The following is a 20,359-nucleotide window of genomic DNA, read 5'->3' on the forward strand; positions in this document are numbered from 1 at the left end:
AAATTGATTTTAACGAAATATTATATGGTTCATGATTTTTAAATCCTAAAATTTCCTATGGGAAAACAACCGCGACATACCTTTGGAGAACCACTGACTTAGTATAATACATCCATCTTTCTCGATTGAGCTACTCCCCACATAACACAAGTACGTCCACGGGATGTCCGAGACTGAGCCCGCAACGGACGACGGGACATCCCGGGATATCCGAATGTGCTCCCGGGACATCCACAGGATTTCCGCGGGAGGTCCAGATGTCCGCTAATACCCCGGGATACGGGATATTCAACGGGACCACGAAGGGATGTCTATTGGTTTTCCCTCGAACCTCCTGTCCCATCTGAGACTTCCTGTGGACATCCTACATGGGAATCCTTCAGGACGTCCATGGGATGTCTTCTCATTGTCCCGATAATCCCGGGAACCGAATGGGATGATTGGGATCAAAATGGGACATCCCAGGGACGTAGTGTGCTATGTGGGTCTATGCATAGACAATGCATATTTCAAGGGGCATGGTGGCTCAGTGGTAGAGTGCTTACGTCTTGTGCGTGGGGTTCCTGGTTCGATTCCGGTCAAGTAAGTTTGTGGCGGACAACATCGTGTCCTTGGTTTTCTCGGAGTATTCTCGTTTCCTCCCACATTATCATTCCACCGATTTTTCCATTATCATTCACTTCCCTTAATCATCCGTCTCCCTTAGCCTAAACGGCATAATCGTGGGACGTTAAACTGAAATATTTCATTTTTTCTACAATTCACATTACAAGTAGTAAGGGAGTCATTATTGTGTTCGGACTATTATGTGATTGTTAGTAGTATGAGTGTCACCGTTAGAAGAAGACAAATAACAGTACAGTTACAACTTGCTGCCGAACAGTGTATTTGTTTCACATAAACTGTAGACAAATTAATTTTAAAAAAATATTCTAGCAGGAAAACTATAAGTTATTTTTTGGGCGACGAACGACATACTTGTTAGCGCCACGTAAATATTTTTTTCTTGATTTTCTCGAAAACTACATATGAGAATAGATCTATCAATTGATATATGTTTTATCTTCGTACAATACTATCATGGTTAAACGACAATTAAAATTTGAAAGTTAATCGTAATTTTGTACTGTATACAGTATGTATATATATCCATATGGCTAGTATCATAATGAAAACCTTGGTGAAGATATACTCTAGTATGTTTCATCCTAATAAATAGCGTGGTTATCGTATAGTATCAATACCTAGGTTTAAAAAAATACAGTGTGTGTCCAGGCCGGTAGCCAGCCCAAAAATTTAGGGGGGGCTCGGCTGAAGTTAGGGGGGGCCGATCCAACCATAGTATAGTTCTTCACTATATTATAGTTCATTTCCGAGCCTATCGTGAAAATTTCAGGGGGCCAGCAAAATTTTAGGGGGGCCCGGCCCCCCTAGACCCCCTGGATACGGGCCTGGGTGTGTCATAAGACCCTTACCGCCCCTTATGAAATGAAAACGTGTGTAGATAGACGGAATTGGTAATTGTAGGGACACTTTAAGCCGAGGGGGAACCTTTTGTGATGCGTGTCCATCTTACTGCCCACCATTTTGAATCTCAGCCAAAAAGTTTGAATAGGAAATATATCTTTTATTTCCAGGGGCTGAACCATGCCATTAGTCAAAGTCGATCGCATCAAGATCCTCAAGTGAAGATGTGTGGTGGTAGGAGCGCTCGTGATTTCAAAGAAAGGCATCATCGATATGCTTCAGTTTAGCACGTTGCAATGGCACAGTTACAGTTTGAAGCGATAATACAAACGAGGACAGGCCACGATCAGATAGATTCAAAACTACCACTGACGAAGACAGCTACAGCAATGCTCACATCGTGTGTTAAGTTTCCCCAGCACGGCATACGCCGATTATCAATGGAATGCCATGTCAACCAGACTCCCATTGGCCCAGGGAAAATTATGGTGTGGACAGGGATATGGGAAAGACGTATCATTGGCCCATTTATTATATCTGCTACCTTAACTGCAGAACGTTACGTGGACATTTTAGAACAACTCATTCTATCCTCAGTATCAGTCCAGGATGGCTCTTATTTTACCAACATGATGAGGCACCTCCTCATTATGGACTTCATCGTCAGTATCTGGATGAAAATTTCCTGGTCGATGGATTGGTCGACGTAGGTCAGTGGAATGGCATGCCAGGTCACCTGATTTATCACCATTGGAGTTTTACCTTTGGGATCACCTAAAGGGAATGGTATATGGCGAAAAGATGAGGGACCTGGATCATTTAGAGCAATGGATATAGGATAAATGTTCAGAAATAACATCTGAGACATTGCTCTGTGTTCATACAGCTTTGAAGACACATATGCAAATATGTATAACGCAACACGGCTATAGGTCGCGGGGGCTCAATGGTACGGCGTTCGCCTCTGGTGCATGGGGTCCCTGGTTCGATCTCAGCTCGCGCCAAGTGAACTTTGTGGTGGACGAACACCGTGTGCGTGGGATCTCTCGGGGTTCTCCTGTTTTCTCCCACTTTATTCATTCCATTCATTTCTCATCATCACCGTCTCATTTAGCCTACACGGCATAATCGTAGGACGTAAAACTAAAAAATTTCATTTTGCAACATGGCTAGAACATTAAACACATTTTATAAAAGGTAATGAGTGTTTTATGTGCTTATACTTTAAAGTTGCTGAAGTTATGTTAAATCTGATTACACCGTTGAGCTTCTCATAAAATTCTAGCCCTGTTTTATATATTACAGACCCTCTTCCCATTTATTATTATTATTATTATTATTATTATTATTATTATTATTATTATTATTATTATTATTATTATTATTATTAGTCTAGCGAGACTCGAAATGGCGGACAACAAGATGGCAACCGTTTATCTTACCCGTTTTTCGACTTTCTCAAATACTACGCATGAGGTTTTACATTTATCCATTTCATTTTTATTAGGCTCAATGAGATCTGTCGGTTGGTATATGTCTCTCTTTGGGCATTTTTTTCGTTAAACGCTCAGGGATTTTCAACACACGGCCCACGGGCCAGATATCTTTCTTAGTACCATTTGCCCTTTTCAAAAAATTAGGTTCTTAACATGAAGACCCGATCACAAATAGACCTAGACACTGAGTTAAGAGTCTTCATCCCGGCGAAATTAAAATACCGCTAATTTTACAGTAATTACGTGATATCTTCAAATAAATAAAAGATAATCGAAATGTGGAACAAGTACGCCCTAGACAATAATATTTTACATGAGAAACCGCTATCACGACTCACTTATCTGCTTTCGATTTCGAGCCATTTTGAAAATCGGCATTTATTTTCGCGTTTCTCAACAGCTGAAAACGGAAAGCCACTAGGTGACTTGTGATAACGGTACCTCACGCAAAATAATATTGTCTAGGACGCTCTTGTTCCATATTTCAATTATCTTTTATCTATTTGAAGATATCACATAATTACTGTAAAATTAGCGGTATTTTAATTTCGCCGGGTTGAAGACTCTTTAAGGTTTTTCGTGTCGACAAGGTGTTGTAAAGTGATGTATCGCATGGTAAAATGTATATGTTTCTATTGGAAACTCTGTCTCGCCTCGTAAGTGCAGATATATCTTAGTGGCTCACCTGATTATTGAAATCGTTAATATGGTCCGCACTGTCTGATACGCTGAATACTCCTATAGAACATGGGTTTGTAACGAGTGTTCGGTATTGTTAGAGTGAGAGTTCTGTATTCAGCGTTTTTCTGTATGCAAAACAAATTCAATTTTGAATCAATAGCGGAGATATGTAAGTAGACAGGAAGTCTTGCATTGAGGGGGCGCTGGAATCTGAGGACGCAAGCGGGACTTTGGAGATATTGGAAGTTAGGCTACGGCTTTTCGATGCGTTCGCAACGCGTTTTTTTATGGCTCATGCGTATGCTTGGAATACGATGACTATGTATTTAAATGTGAATGGCTAATCACAATGTGCCGCAAGTGCGAAAGCAATAAAAAATGTGCAGAATACGGCTCGGCTCGAGCGTATTTGGTGTGTTTCGGAACAATAGACCTCCTGTTGTTTCAGAATCAGTAAGAGATGTCTAAAGGAAGGGAAAAGGAAAGACCCGTTGCCAGGCCAGGGGATTTTTTTTTTTAAGCAAGATTTTCATGTTTTCTCACAAGAAACCAACTGAAACAGGTCATTCTGATTCTACCCTTCTGGCGCGGGAAAGACCTAGAAACCCTGACTGGATCACAGTATGATTTATAACTCGGGCAAAAGAAAATTACCGAACAGCCACCTAGGTCGCGTTCGTTACGGGGGTAATGCATCGGAAAAACATCCTTGTATAGCCATAGACTTATGGGTGATTGAGGTCGCAAGAATACCCATTTCCATCACTTAGGCTCCTTTCAGCAGTGCCGTGCCATGGACCACCGCCCGAGATGAGAGTGTACGAGGGCGTCCCCGTATATATGAGTGAGGTCGACGGACCAGCCACGAAGCGCTACCATGGTTGGCGCGAAGCGTAACAAAGTTTTCAAAACATTCCGTGCTTTTCCTTGATTTTTAGCACTTTTTATTACTTTTTCCTTCCATTTTATATATGTGCACATGCATTTTCCTCACATGAGTAACATTTTTCTTCTCTCTTGTTTCTTTTCTTTTTTTCCTCCCAAATTTTGCGTCCCCTTACTTCGGTGCTGGGACCGTCGCCTCGCTCCCCCTCCCCCCCCTGGGCATGGCACTGCTCCTCAGTAACGTTTAAACTTTATGAATATACTAGTTATCTTTTCATTCAATCGAATGGGTATCCAGTTAGTGTTTAGTATGTACCATTTATCGAGCTATAATGCTGACAATCTGTTTACACGCATGAACCTGCCAGTGAGTGAGTTCGACGTCTGATGAATTCGAATGGTAAGCTCAATACAGCTGAAGAACTTGTTTACTCTGCAAATGAATCAAAGGCGGGCTTTGTATGTCTGGAATCGCGATGTACGCAACATTATTCATTCTTTTCTTCTTTTAATTTTCCGTCTGTTGTTTTTCGTGTGGAACCAAGGAATTAGGGCGGCGCTTACTGAGAGGGTTTAATGATTAAAAAATGATAGTAAAAGAAAATAAAAAAAATATCCACCTACTATTTTCCGCCCCCTTTGTTTTGTTCAAACTCATTGGAAGATATTTTTCTCTCTCCCCTTTTTGTTATTTCTTTTTGCTTTGACTGATACGCGGGAGGGAGAGAGAAGAATCTCCTTGGGTTCCCACGCCTGTCGAAGTTCATTCGTGACGTTCGTTTTTCCTTTGTTGGGTGCGTGAAACGTTTCAAAATTCGTACGTGGGAGAAAGTAATCATATTTCTTCCTTACTAGTTTACGTTTTTTCTTTGGAAAGGGAGGGGAGTATATTTTGTTTGTAAAACATTAAATTAGTAAGTTTTTTTTCTTTCTTAAATATGTATGTTTCGTAATATCTACTAGATAGCTATTCAATTAACATTTATTTAAAAAAAAAATCTTTGTTAAAAATATTTAAGTCAGTTTTATTTATTTATTTTGGCGTAAATTTCTTTCTGTCTTTTGAGATGATGATGATGATGATAAATAAAATTCTTATGACCACTGTTAGTACACGGCTTTTTAATGCGTTCGCAACGCGTTTTTATGGCTCATGCGTACGCTTGGAATACGCTGACCATGTATTTAAATGTGGATAGCTAATCACAAACGCGAAAGCAATAAAAACACGGAGAAAACGTCAGCTCGAGCGTATTTGGTGTGTTTCGGAACAATAGACCGCCTGCTGCTTAAAAGATGTCAAGAGGAAGGGGGGAAAAAGGGAAGACATGTTGCCAGGCAAGGGGATTTTAGCAAGAAACAGCTGCTTTGAAGATGCTTTGTGCAAAGTACTGGAACTCTGCTATTATAGAACTGGACTTGGCAAAAAAGACCTGGAAACCCTGACTGACTCATAGTATGATTTATAACTCTGGCGAAAGTAAAGTTACCAAATAACCACCTTGATCGTGTTCGCTCTACGGGGTAACGCTTCGAAAACGCATTCTCAAATAGCCACTGACTAAATGTGGATGGCTAATCACAATGCACTGCAAAGGCGAAGGCAATAAAAACGTGCAAAATACGTCGGCTCGAGCGTATTTGGTGTGTTTCGGAACAACAGACTGCCTGCTGTTTCGGAATCAGTAAAAGCAGGGGCATCATTTAGGGGGGCAGGAAGGGGCATTTGCCCTCCCCCCTGAGTTTAAGATGTATATAGATTTTATCAATAGAATAATAGTAAATCAGTGAAAAACGCGAAATTTTACTTATATCAAGGGGTCTTGCCCCCCCCCAAGCAAAATCTGAAATGACGTCCCTGAGTAAAAGATGTCTAAATGAAGGTAAAACAAGGAAAGACGTATTGCCAGGCAAGGAGATTTCAACAAGAAACAGCTTTCTGCTTAGAAGATGCTTTGTGCAAAATATTGGAACTCTACTATTATAAAGTATGTGCGTGTATAACAAAAGAAAATTCACAAAAAATACAAGGAGATTCCGAAAAATTAGCTAATTACATAAAAATTTAGGCCTATGTGACACTATAGGTTTATTTTTCGTCATTCGCATGAATGAGAATAAAGGTGTGGCAATAAAGCCTGGATACCCTGACTGGCTCAGAATATGATTTACAATTCTGGCGAAAGTAAAATTACCGAGTAGCCACCTAGGTCGCGTTTGCTGCGAGAGTAACGCATTGGAAACGCATCCTCGTATAGCCACACGCTTACACTGCGTTTACTAGTATCTGCAAGATGATTTTTTGTGACGTTCGTAGGACATGGAGTAGGTTTTTACTTTTTCTTTCTACTGAAAAAAAAAATCTTTCGAAAATTTTAACTTATTTCATTTTAACAAAATTGATTTATATATAAAATCGAAAAAAATGAGCATCACTTAACTTAGATAATGCTGTAAACCTAACTGTACTTTTCAAATAGTATTGTTCAGAGAAACTGTTATACGAGGGATATTATTTAAGTAAAGTCGGATTGTGAACAGAAACAAAACAACTAAAGATAGTACCATACATTTTTGGTTATTTCCTTTGTTCACATTAAACTATTTTTCTACATAGCATGTTTGCTTAAACATTTATCACAACGTTCGAGAAATATCTGTATCAGAGGCGTCATTTAGAGGGGCAGGAGGGGGCAATTCCCCCCAAAGTTTGAGGAATACATATACTTTATCGATTTTCTACTAATATACTAGTACAAACCGTGAAAGTTTTATGTTTGTGGTGCTCTTGTCCCCTCCCCCCCTCAAGCGAAGCCTGAAATGACGCCCCTGATCTGTATGCCCACATCGTAGAAATAACCCACCTGTGATTGAAGCCATTCTTCAACCGTTGTTTGATTATGCCATATAAGTGAAGATTAATGTGTTTTTTGTCGGGTGTTTCCATATTTTTGTCCACCAACTGTAGGTCAATTCCATTATTTTAATACTATCGAAGTTAAAAACAATTAATCAAGTTATTGACAATAGGCTTTGTAAGAGTGGGTAATCGATTTTTCGCAGTGTCTGTACAAGTTAAATTGTTGGTAACGCTACTTTTTGTTGAATATACATTCGAAAAAAAAAACTAACTAAAATCTGGCAAGACTTCTTTTGTAAACAACCTTTCTTGTTTGTGTATGTATGTACAGTACAACTGAGAAGGCTAAAACACTTTTTTTCTTTTTTATTTGAAACATCAATGAATGTTTCTTTCCTCTCTTTCTTGAAATAATTATTAAAACTTACTTGTTAATTAACTTTACACATCTTCTTCTATAATTACCACCAACTAAGTAACATCATCATTCGAAACTACGGCAAGATAAAAGAAAATTGCTCTTTTCAACAGAATCGTTTTGGTTATTCTCTCTGTTCATCCTCGTTTCCGATTCATATGTCAAAAGAAGCACAATGTATTCATTGAATATGTATGTAGATTGACAATGGTTGATATATTATGTATCACTAGCACAGCGTTTCCCAACCGGTGTGCCGTGAATGGGCCGCTGGTGTGCCGCGAGTAAATCGAAACAAAATTATTAATTCTATAGCAATTAAATTGCAAGACATAGGGAAAATGTCTATTTGTATTTCACATTACTATGAACCTCTAATATGAATCTACAAGTTTAAGTTTCATAATGCGTTACTTTTCTGTACATTTTTAATATTGAAAAAAGTATTTGTTATTATTGATATGACCATTATTCCTTCTTTATTGATGCAGACTATTCCGTAACTTGAAATTTTAAAATATTCAATCCTTTTGACAAAATAAACATGCATACGAATTACCTACATTTGTGTTTTAAAAGTAAAAGAGATTTGTTTGTTCGTTCGTTATTTAGTGATTTTCCTTTTTAGTGAAAGGTTGGATACAGTTTTCGAAAAAGAAAGCGTATTTTCAAAAACCTAAGTCCAATATTTCATTTCAATTGTTTTCTATTTTTAAATTAGAATGAAAAATAAACATAATGATTTACCACGGTGGAAAACCAGTGATCGAACTTTCTACTCTGTGAGAAGATCAGTAATCACAGAAAAAGACCACGGTATTTTATATTTACATATAATAAAATCAATTAGTGTGCCGCGAGAATTCAAGTTACACCCGTAGTGTGCCGCAAGTTGAAAAAGGTTGGAAAACGCTGCACTAGCAAAAGGCCTCTCGTATTACCATGGGCAATATTTTGCTATCTTTCGTCTGTACTTTTCGTATCGAATTCGTCTGAACTCAAGATCAAAACAAACAAACAAACAAACGAAGTCTCGTATACAGTAAAACCAAACCACATGGCGTAACTGCCATTTGTGAACCTAAACCTCTTCCAGCGCCATCCACTAGCGACCAGCTGAACTCAGTGTACGTAGCTAGAAAATTTACCTCTACTGACACAAAAATTTTCCTTTTTTTTTTTTTCAAATTTTCCCTGGTTTGTTGAGTGCCAAATTCCTATGACAAAATTTAGCTGAATTAAAGGAAGTGCCTACCACATTTATTTCATTCATTTGCTTTTTGCTTCTATTTTTTAAAAATACTTTTTCATTAATTTTATTTTTGCAAAAATAAAAATACACCCAGGCAACAATGAGTGTAAATTATGCTACTTTGAACACACACAAACTATTGTTATTGTATTGATTTGTTTCAGGGCCGGCGCTAGAAGTTTTGCCGCCCTGGGCGGTACTTTCACATGCCGCCCCTTAATTATTTTTCTTTCTCAAATTTTTCCGCCCCTGTATTCTTTTCTTTTTTTAAATTTTGCCACCCATCAGATTTGCCGCCCTGGGCGGTGGCACGGCTCGACCCCCCCTCGCGCCGGCCCTGATTTGTTTCTGAAGAACAAAGAAAAATTTAGGCATTTATATTGGTCAATCAGTCATCGCGAAAATTTCCCTGAAATTTCCACGTTTTATCGAAAAATTCCCTTTTACTAAATTTACCTACGAAACTTCCCTAGATTAGGGAAATTTCCCTCGAACTACGAACACTGGCTGAAGTACAGTACGTCCAGCCTAGCGGCGAGCAGGTGGTCAGAGCGCTGCGACACCTTGGGCTTATGCAGAGTCGTTTTGAAGCGCGATTAGTGCCATACTAAAGAGTGTGACTAACATAAGGCTCCTGCAGTAGTCAGTGTTTAGTACGGCACTAATCATAACGTCGTAACGACTCTGCATAAGGCGCCTTGTCCCTAACAGGCGCATCAGGAGCCTTCTAGGCCTAGTGACCGTCATCTTTGTGTTCAGAAAACCAGTCCTAGATGATGTCAGCTGTGTGAACTGGGCTTTGTCGTGTTGTTTTCACGTGACTCCCCAGTTAGCCTCACAACGCTGGGTGGACGCCCTCGTATACAGTAGTATTTCAGATTTTACCAGGGAGGAAGCAAGATTTCCCATCGACGTAAGAGTTTCACGTTTTTTATTAGATATAATATATATATATATATATATATATATATATATATATATATATATATATATATATATATATATATATAGGGTCTATATAAACACGTGTTTCTCTAACTTACTTATCCTTTAAATCTTTTTTTTTTCAAAAAAATCAAAATTTCAATTCATGGTAACTTTGTTTCTATACGTCATATGATGACCATAGTATTCGACATTAAAGTACGTCCTTTACATGTACACTCATGTCCAAAATTGTTGTCGCATGTCTATGTAGGAATATAATTTGATAACGAATTCCCCCCAGTATTTCTTATAATGTTAGTGTGTGTATAATCGACAAAGACATGTATGTGACAAATTTCATGTCAAAAGAGCAGTAAATAAGAACAATAAAACAAAAATAAAACTTTCTTGTCCAGTTAGCAACATTTTGTTTTACTCATTCTAATTTTTGTGTTAGTAATTTTTTTCCCTATGAAATTTACCACAAATATACATTTCCTGATTATACAAATAGTATCACTATTAAAAGTACCCTAAAAAATCATTATCAAATTATATTCTTACAAGAAGATAGTTATAGATATGAAACAATTATTTTGGACATGAGTGTACAATGTCTTGTCCGTCTCAATTGCGTTATTACTGTTATAGAACCCTCCAAAAATTTGTTTTTCGATGTTTGTAATACTATATCGTCCTTGTATACACGGAGATTTGAAATATGTAATAATGTGACGTAGTACCATTTGAAAAAAAAAAAAACTTCGTTAGGTTCGCAACACTGTCAAACCTTGTGGTATCATGGAGTATGCCAAATAATGTTCACCAGCTAATATTTGCATTGTACAAAATTCCAGCGTGTTTTGTGTATTTCTTTAAAAGTTAAAAGGGCATATCAAAGTAAATGATCCACCCTGTATATATATTGTGGTATTGATATTCTCTTTCAAAAGTAAAAAAATGAAATCTCTAAATTTTACGTCTTACAGTTATGCCGGCTAGGTTAAAGGAGACAGTGATGATGAGATATGAATAAAATGGTGAATTGAACAAAGTGGGAGGAAACGGGAGAACCCTGAGAAAACCCATGCACACAGTGTTTGTCCACCACATACTTCACTTGGCGCGAGGTGGTATCGAACCAAGGACCCCAGAAAGTGAATGCTCTACCACTGAGCCATCGCGGCCTTTTTTTTTTTTTTTTTTTTTTTTTTTACTGCAACATAATTCTCGTCGCCGCATCACTACATCCTTAAACGTTCTCACTGTTACGTGTCTCATTGTGGAATGAACAGCTCAGGGACCACTTGGTCCATGATACCCAGATGGCAGCACACTCACAAACTGCGGTCAAAATCTCTACTATGAAATGTTTATGAATATTTATGAAATAATTTGATATATATAAAATTTATGCTAGCAGAATAAAAGCTACCACCAATTGACAACGAACAACACACTTTTTAGTGCCATAAAGTTGGTTTTCGTCGAAAACTGCGCATCAGAATTCACCTTCAAGCGTGCCTTTGTCTTCAGACGATGTTATCTGTCAATTAGTATGTTCCTTATTTTCTGATAGTATTGTAGTTAAACAAAACAAACAAACAAACAAACAAACAAATAGAGTTTAAGTGTTAATGAAAAGGTTACTAATGGTCATACTTGACTACTAGTTTCACCTTAATAGTTGTGGTTATCGTACAGTGTAAATTTTTAGATTAACAAAAAAAAAAGTTCGTTTTTCTTGATTTTTCTCGTAGACTACGCATGAGAATTTACACTCACTCATCTCACTTTGTTCAGCTAAATAAGATCTATCAATGGATATGTATATTCTTTGCACATCTGCCCCTGTTCAATGCTCATAATAATGTATAATTTCAATCAACAAGAATAACCTTTTAACAGACATTTTTATTTTATTTTCAGGTGATGACAGAGCAGATTGTTCCTGTTCCACAGATGCTGACTCATCTCTCATTCACCAACGTCAAGATGAAGCACCCGATCACACGGACGCCACTGAAAATTCACAACCCGTGCTCTCATACCCAAAGGAGTATGATGTCATAAAGGTAATCAATATTAGGTATAGAGCAGAGATACCCAAACTTGTTTACCTAGTGCTACTCTCGTAAACCCTAAATACTTCACGTCCCTTGTATCTCGCCTGTGGGTCAAATGTACTTTTTATCGGTCCCTAGTGTGATTTCAGATGCAAAATTTAATTCTTAAAATCTTCAATACACTAGACTTTTGCTAAACTGGCCCTCATTAGTCCGGCCTCCAGTGTTGCCACAGTCCTAGCTCTGAAGTGGGCTGAAAAATAGTACCAAATTGAAACAAAAAGGGCTGAATTTTATACCAGTGTAATACACGGCTCTATAACACGAAACTGAAAGAGGTAATGTTCTAGAACAAATCCCCTCTTCCAAGATCACAAATCAACGTGTCGATATAGATCTATAAAACGCAGAAATGTTCGCATATCTTTATATTCGTCAATATGACGTTACTAATAAACAACTTAGCCCTCTAAGCCAGCAATTATGTCAATGTATTTTTCGTGCTACAGTATTATCTTTGGGTGTAGAATCTTTGCAATGACATAAATTATAGACTTACTTGAGCACACGTTGGTCTTCTTCAGAATATTCAACATTTGATTCAACGTGTTTGTGTGGTTCTATTTCTTTTTAAGGTTTGAAGATAATGTTTCCAACACACTCCTTCCTTCTCGTCTCCTTCATGCGTGGCGCGCATGCGCCGACCTAGCGTCATTTGTATTCCAGTATAGTTCGAATTACGAATTTTCCACATAAAGTTCCTAAGTGTTAAGCGGTGCAACGCCACGGGATGCAATTTCAACAGTATTTTTAAAGAGTCCAACACACAGTATAAGTAACGTGAGATGCAGGAAAAATCTTACTGACACTTTAGAAAATGTGATAAGTATTTGTTAAATGGTACTGAATTTGATAGAATTGTACCAACTTTTTCACAAAAGGGGCTGAAAATGCCAGCGTGGTACCAACGGGCCGATGAATGACAAAAAGGGCTGAATTTGGTACAATTGTACCAAGTGTGGTAACACTGCCGGCCTCTCAGTGATCCGGCGCACATCCAACCAAAAACACGTGCACAATGAATTATCATGCGCATGCGCAACAATGCTTAGTTAAACAATGCTTTATATACTGTACGTATTCGAAATTGTAGCATTCCTTTACAGTTCGGAATCATGTCTTCTATTGGGAAACACGTTACGCTAGATCTCAAGCAGAAACTCGAAATTTTAGATAAGTTAAATCCAGGTTCTTCGCAGAACGCCATTGCTTCTGAGTTCAATGTTCGACGAGCTTTAATAAAGTACAGTACACTATATCACTCAATAATCCGGCACCCATATGTGCCAGGAATGGCCGGATTAGCGAGTCTAGTATAATAATAATAATAATAATAATAATAATAATAATAATAATAATAATAATAATAATAATAATAATAATAATAATCTTTATTATAGTGCTGCGAACAAATTTCAGCAAAAATACAGCACTTTGTATGGTATCTCAATATAAACATGTACTGTACAGTATCATTATAAAGAAAAAGAGGAGAAAAAGAAAACCTAACAATATATAATGGAAAATGAAGGTCTACCAAAGTAGAATAACTTTCTTGTCGCGTTAGTCAACATTCAAACTTTTCAAATCCAATATGCTTAAAATACGAACAGACAAATAAAGAGTACACTAAAAGAGGTCATTTTAATATTGCATTTAGTGGAATGTTGCTAATCAAGACATTTAAACCATCAATCAAATCACGTAAAAATATGACTTAATGCAGTGGTTCTCAACCTAATTTCTATCACGACCCTCATTTTATCACATCCTCTTGCCAGCGATCCCATTAAAAATTTCTGATTTGTAATAAGCGTGTGTGGGATTTTTAATATAATTATTGCGGAGATTTCACGATACTCATCTATAATAGTAAAATCCAATTCTTGTGTATAGTAGATATTGTAACTTCCCTAAAAGCGAATGGATTAAAACCAAATTTAGTTAGTTCATTCATATTACAAATAACGAATCTGATGCGTAACACTCTTTCAAAATGGAGGCAGTTTGAACATTTTAAAACTTCATAACTCCTTTAATTTTGGGTCATACAATAAAAAAAAAAAAAAAAAAATGTGATTTCTAATTTTAACTTGTTTGACTTTTGAGTTGTTTTAAAAGTTATTAAATATTTTAATTAGTGATGAGCAAATGCAAGACCAAGACCAAGACCCGGGTGGTCTTGGTCTTGGTCTTGGTCTTGCACATGCGGTCTTGGTCTTGGTCTTGCACTGGAACCCTCGGTCTTGGTCTTGGTCTTGGTCTTGCACACCTAGTCTTGGTCTTGGTCTTGGTCTTGCACGCCCAGTCTTGGTCTTGCTTGCAAGAGTCTTGCAAGTTTTGCTTTTAAGAAATCTATGATTTTCATAAGTATATTTTACTCTGGATATAAGGGATAATAAATCCTGCATTGCGTCAATAGTGAGGGACATACAATGTATATTTCTAAATGTAATATATTTTACCTTCGTGTAAGTGTGATGATACTGTACAACATAGGCGATAACATTTACTTTTTTTTTTTCAATGGATGATCACGCTTCAATACTTATAAGATAAATCACAACATTTCGTAATATTTTTATATGTTTTAAAAGGACAGAAACAAGGACATTACGCAAAAACGATGAAACAATTAGACTTTCGAAATGTGGACATGGAGAAGAAAGGAGAGAATCAGCTGGGTTGGACGGAAAACGAATGCGAAGGTTTTAGAAATATTAGCAGTAGGGGAGAAAAGAAGAATTTTAGATGTAATTAAGAGGAGGACATTGGCTGAGGAGGAACTGTATTATGAGAGACGTGCTAGAGGGAGGGGGCGAAAGAGATTGTAGTTGAAGAAAGATATTAAGACAGAAAATTGCTACGTTAAGACGAAGAGACTACCTGAGGATCACAGTCATCGAAGCTTCTCAGCTGCAGCAAGTGACCTGCCAATAATGGCAGAATAGCTATTATTATGTCGATGATGATATGTTTTGCAATATTGACCAAAAAAGAGATAAAAAAATTAAAATAATAATAATTAAACCTCTTAATATTTTAGAATATGAAATGAAATGAAATTTGTGAGTTTTACGTCCCACGATTATGCCGGCTAGGCTAAAGGAGACAGTAATAATGAAAAATGAATGAAAATGGTGGAAAGAAGAAAGTGGGAGGAAACTGGAGAACCCCGAGGAAACCCACGCACACGGTGTTTGTCTACCACAAAGTTCACTTGGCGGGGGCTGGGATCGAACGCGGGACCCCAAACACCAGAGCTGAACGCTCTACCACTGAGCCACCGCGGCCCCAATATTTTAGAATAATTTGAGCGAAAACTGAAAACGACTCAACTGTCAGTCTTTTGTGTAAATTCAATTTATATAAATACTTTTGACCTACATTAGAAATACATAATAACGGCATCAAACTTCAAGTTATTTGAAATAAGTACGAAATCACTCTCAGTTATGAATATAGATTATTTATTGTTGTATAATGTTATATTGTTGAATCCTAGATATGCCGTATACCTAAGGGGGCTATAAGTTATATTGATAAACAATTATTCAACGTATAAGCATCCACCTATGAAATCAAACTTGCGGTCACATGCGCTAAGTTTTTGTCAATGTCATGAAAATGTTATTTCAATATTAATTTTATAAGTACACATTAAAAATTTCCAACGGATGCTTGAACCTCAGAGCCAAGGCCATACCCATGTAGTCGGCACCTATGGTGTACGGAATTGCCGATGTTCAATACTACATTTCTTTAGTTTTGGAAGAAGAACACCACTAATATGTTTTGAAATGAAATGAAATATCTACTTTAACGTCCAACGATTATTACACTGAGGCTAAGAGAAACAGTGATGATGAAAAATGGTGGAATGAAGAAAGTACGAGGAAACGGGAAAACCCACGCACAGGGTGTTTGTTCACCAAAGAAGCTCACATAGCGCAAGCTGCGATCGAACCAGAGCCCCGTATACCAGAGGTGAACGCTCTGCCACTGAGCTACCGTGTCTATAACATGCTCTAGTTTATTTTTGCTTATCCACTTCTTATGGACACAACTATTCTTCTTATGATTTCCCAAAATCCAATCATGGGCCGTCGTGAATGATCAAATGATGACCAAAGTAAATCAGACACGGAAATTATTATAGCTTGTAACAATTCATAGAATTATGCTGTCGGTCGTCTCGTGAACAACCGATTCAAAAAACGACATACTGTAGCTATATGTTACAGGAGCAGATCGACTCACATGGATTGCATAAACTACTGGGAACACATTCACTCCGGCGGTATTTTTACTGGAGCCAAGAAGTTCACGTGAAAGATGTAATGATTTCCCCCCTTCCTTTTTACATTCTATAAAAAATCAAGTAGTACCATACTTGTGCAAGACTCTTGCGCAAGAGTCTTGGTCTTGGTCTTGGTCTTGCAGGTATGGTCTTGGTCTTGGTCTTGGTCTTGCACCCTTGGTCTTGGTCTTGGTCTTGCATCGGGATTCCTGGTCTTGGTCTTGGTCTTGGTCTTGGTCTTGCATGCAAGACTCTTGCAAAAACTGCAAGACCAAGACTCTTGCGCTCATCACTAATTTTAATTTCCGAGAGGCTGCCACTTTGAGTTACCTGATATTGTTCTAAATTTGGTGCATTGTTGTGTATGTATTCAGTATCACCAAAAACTGTTAAAAGCAGGCAAGGGCGCCGATCCTGGGGGGGCTGAGGCCCCCTGAAGCTCATGTGAGCCCCCTTATTGTATTTATGAATATACAATATTTGGCATAATTTGAATGCAATTTGTCTTAAAATCCTCATATATATATTCCTTCTGCATCTGAATGCCCCCCTTCCAAATTTACAGAGAAATCGGCGCCCTTGAAAGCAGGTTGTTTATATTTAAAATTTAGGAAACGAATAAAATTCCACACCAAAAATCTACCTACATTGTGGCCAGCATGCTGAAAAAAAAAAAAAAAAACTATTCGCTTACACACACGCATGTATCTAATTAGATTTCAATTTTATTTATATTTCAATATGCAGCTCTCATTAGTTTCATATTGAATCTCTTTCATTTAGATTGATTTTTAAACAACTCTGCACCTGTTGAAAATTTTTAATAGACCTATTTTTGTTGTTCATGGTAGTAGGATAAAAAAATGCCTGTCAGAACAAAATTCAAAGTAATATTTAAACATATTTTCCGGTATTAGATTCTACTTATCTTTTCCGTGTATCTTCGCGACCCCCATGAAACCCTCTCCCGACCCCCAGGTTGAGAAACCGTGACATAAACTTCTTAAAATTTCAACTTTCAGGGTAGCGGGACTAAAATTGTACTACTTTTTATCCTGAGGTTTGGAACTTTGAAGTCAATGTTATGTAAACAATATTCACTGTAATATCTTTTCTATGTATATCTTATCATAAATTTTTCTTCTGTTTGTAAATTCCTCTAAAACTCCATAATTATTGCAGTGCTCATAAGTATTAGAATAGTGATCCATTGTCATTTTAAAACATGATAATCTAACAAAACATTTTAGTTTTGGACATACTGTTCCATATTATATATGAAAATTCTAATTTAAGTATAACAAGTAATTTGTATAAATGCACATATGTTCCACCGTTTTGAAAAGCAGAGCAGGTCATTATTTAAAAATAAAACCTATTATCCTTCTAGCTCCTTGTATATAGTAACACAATTTTAACCATCTGTCCAATGTGATTCCCAGACTCTTCATAGTGTCCGTTTGTTCTATTTTCACACTATTAACCTCTTATTTACTAACATAATATTGTGTTTTGTTTGTATATACCCAGAGGTAAAAGTGAGGGGGAACGCGGGAAGACGCCGCACAGTGGTCGGAATGACGAGAAAATGAGGCGAAACTATTTGCGGGCGTATTGAAAGCGCGTTTTTGTCGATATGGTATTTTTTGAAGACACATTAGGCTATTTTCGATTGTTCTGTTGTACCGTTTAAAATAAATGATGCGGGTTGCCTATGCAGATGGCGAAAAAAATAGTCGACATTTTCAAAATCAGGTTTATAAACACCATCTTGGATCGTTATACAAAAAAGAAATAATTTAGAACTTCTGGTAATGTTATTCTTATTGAAATTGCAAAGTAAAGATCTCGTTATAAACAAAATAAACATGTTTTTGGACAGTAACGAAAAATTACATAGAATATAAACATGAATAATGAATTTAACCAAAAGTCAGTCCGTGTAAGAAATGTTTACAGAACGAAATTATCTCGCAACATACGTATTTGAAAACAAAACAGTGGGAGTTGTCCAATTAAGTACAATAAAAATCACAAAATTCGATTGTGAAATTAATTACTTTTAAGAGTTTATGATGTCCATATTGACGATGGCTATTTAAAAGTTGTAACATTTCGTTCTGCATATTGTTATGATTTGGGGCATACTGGGCCTGAACGGTGAAATTATCGGGTCAGACGATGACAAAAAATGTGTAGCAAGTCTAGGTTTATATCTTTCCTAGAGTTTCTCGCGATACCTGCGGAAGACTGTTTCGAGACTTCTGAACTTCCTCACTTAGCATCTCTATTAGGAGAGGAGCTATGGGTGTAGAAAATCCTTCAGCTATTTACCATGTGCGCAAAGACTTGTTTAGGTGAGAAGATGACACGACACAACGGGACAAGCAGTCTCTGTAAGCACTGAGCGCGCGCCCACTGATTGAAGCTCGCTTAGTTCGCAAACTAGCAGGTAGTAGCAGCTAATTCTACCAAAAATAATTAATTGAGAGACCACAGAAAATATTAAAATGAAACCTTGGACTTGCTAGGAAAATTTTAAAAGTCTACAAATATATAGCAAAGCATTGATTTTGAATATAGTGTTGTAAAAATGCCCCCAGTGCGCATACGAAGTACCTCAGAGGCCTGCTATTGGCCTTAAAGGATTACTATTGTTCTGATCAACAATATAAATATTTAGGATTTCGTAACTATCAACATACTTAAGAGTAACAGGTCTGTCATCCTACCACACACGAAAAGCATTTTTACAAGGACGAGCAATTATCCATTTTCGACGAGGTGTTTTCTCATGAACGAGTGATGATGCCAGGATGAAAAACAAATCTGATCTACGGTATATAGAGTGGACATTCCCCTACTAAAAGATTATACACTTTCGTTCCAGTGATAGAGTTCATTTTGGGGGGGGGGGGGTCCAGCTTTTTTGCTATTTCGACAACTGTGCGCCGTTACTCACTTCCAGAAAATATCTATGATGTTCTCCCACTTCCTAAAAAAATACAATGGGCAAAGGTAGACACGAGGACGGCGTGATGTCTTCCGTCCTCCTACCTCTACAGATTCACTTTTATCCTTTATATATACCATAAAATTTGTTTTCATAGTATTGATTTTACACCACATTCAAGTCTTGCTGTAGCAAGTTATAATCGCCTTCATTATTGACTACTTTAAAAAATTTCATGTCATCAGCATACAAAAATTTGGTTGAATATTTGATTTTATCTGGGAGATCATTTATTGACAAAGAAAATGAAAGAGGTCTTAAGAGTAGCCTGTGTGATATTCCATTTCCTGCATCACCTAATAATAATAATAATAGACTAGAGGGAATGAAATGTTCGCCACAAGTGCGTCATCGGCAAAGAATAAAAAAAATCCAATACCTAGTTAATCAAATTAGTCACTGTCTGCAACTATATATTTTTGTCATCGCTCGGCGAACGATTAATATGTTAGCTGCCATGTGGTCCGATCGGACTCACAATTTCTAATTCGTCGAGTTGTCATTAAGAGTACTTGCATTGTAAAGGCTGCTTCTAGTGTTAATGAACTGTAGTGCTTCTATCACACACAATATAGGAGAGATAAATGCTGTAGGTTTTGTTGTTAGATGTTGCTGATTAACGCCGCTAGGGGCGCTTAATATCAAGTAACTATTTTTGTAGAAACGATCAGACCTACGTGTTACTTTTTCAATAACATGTTAACAATTTTTAACAATGGATTCATTACAATATATTTATTCTAATTTATTTTTACAAGATGCCAGTGTTCTGAAGTTCCTGTCATTTGCTGAATTTTCAGAAAGGTCTGACTCACTATACTGTTATTACTAATGAGATCACGTTCTGCGCATATTTCTTCGTTTTTAATTGCACAAAGAAACTACCTATTAGCACTAAAAGCAAGAGGAATTCATCCACATTTCTCACACAAAA

The 20,359-nt window shown here is 37.2% G+C and overlaps 1 protein-coding gene across 1 annotated transcript in view; it reads left to right on the forward strand.

Moving 5' to 3' along the window:
- The window catches only part of LOC145694490 (uncharacterized), a 171,725-nt gene that overhangs the window by 146,080 nt on the left and 5,286 nt on the right, over positions 1-20,359 (forward strand). Inside the window, exon 3 of the mRNA XM_081770788.1 lies at positions 11,916-12,061. Coding sequence (XP_081626914.1) covers positions 11,916-12,061 — 146 coding nt within the window. The remainder of the gene's footprint in view (positions 1-11,915; positions 12,062-20,359) is intronic.

The sequence above is a fragment of the Thermobia domestica genome, chromosome 9 (assembly GCF_964235325.1).
Source record: "Thermobia domestica chromosome 9, izTheDome1.hap1.1, whole genome shotgun sequence".
Lineage (NCBI taxonomy): Eukaryota > Metazoa > Arthropoda > Insecta > Zygentoma > Lepismatidae > Thermobia > Thermobia domestica.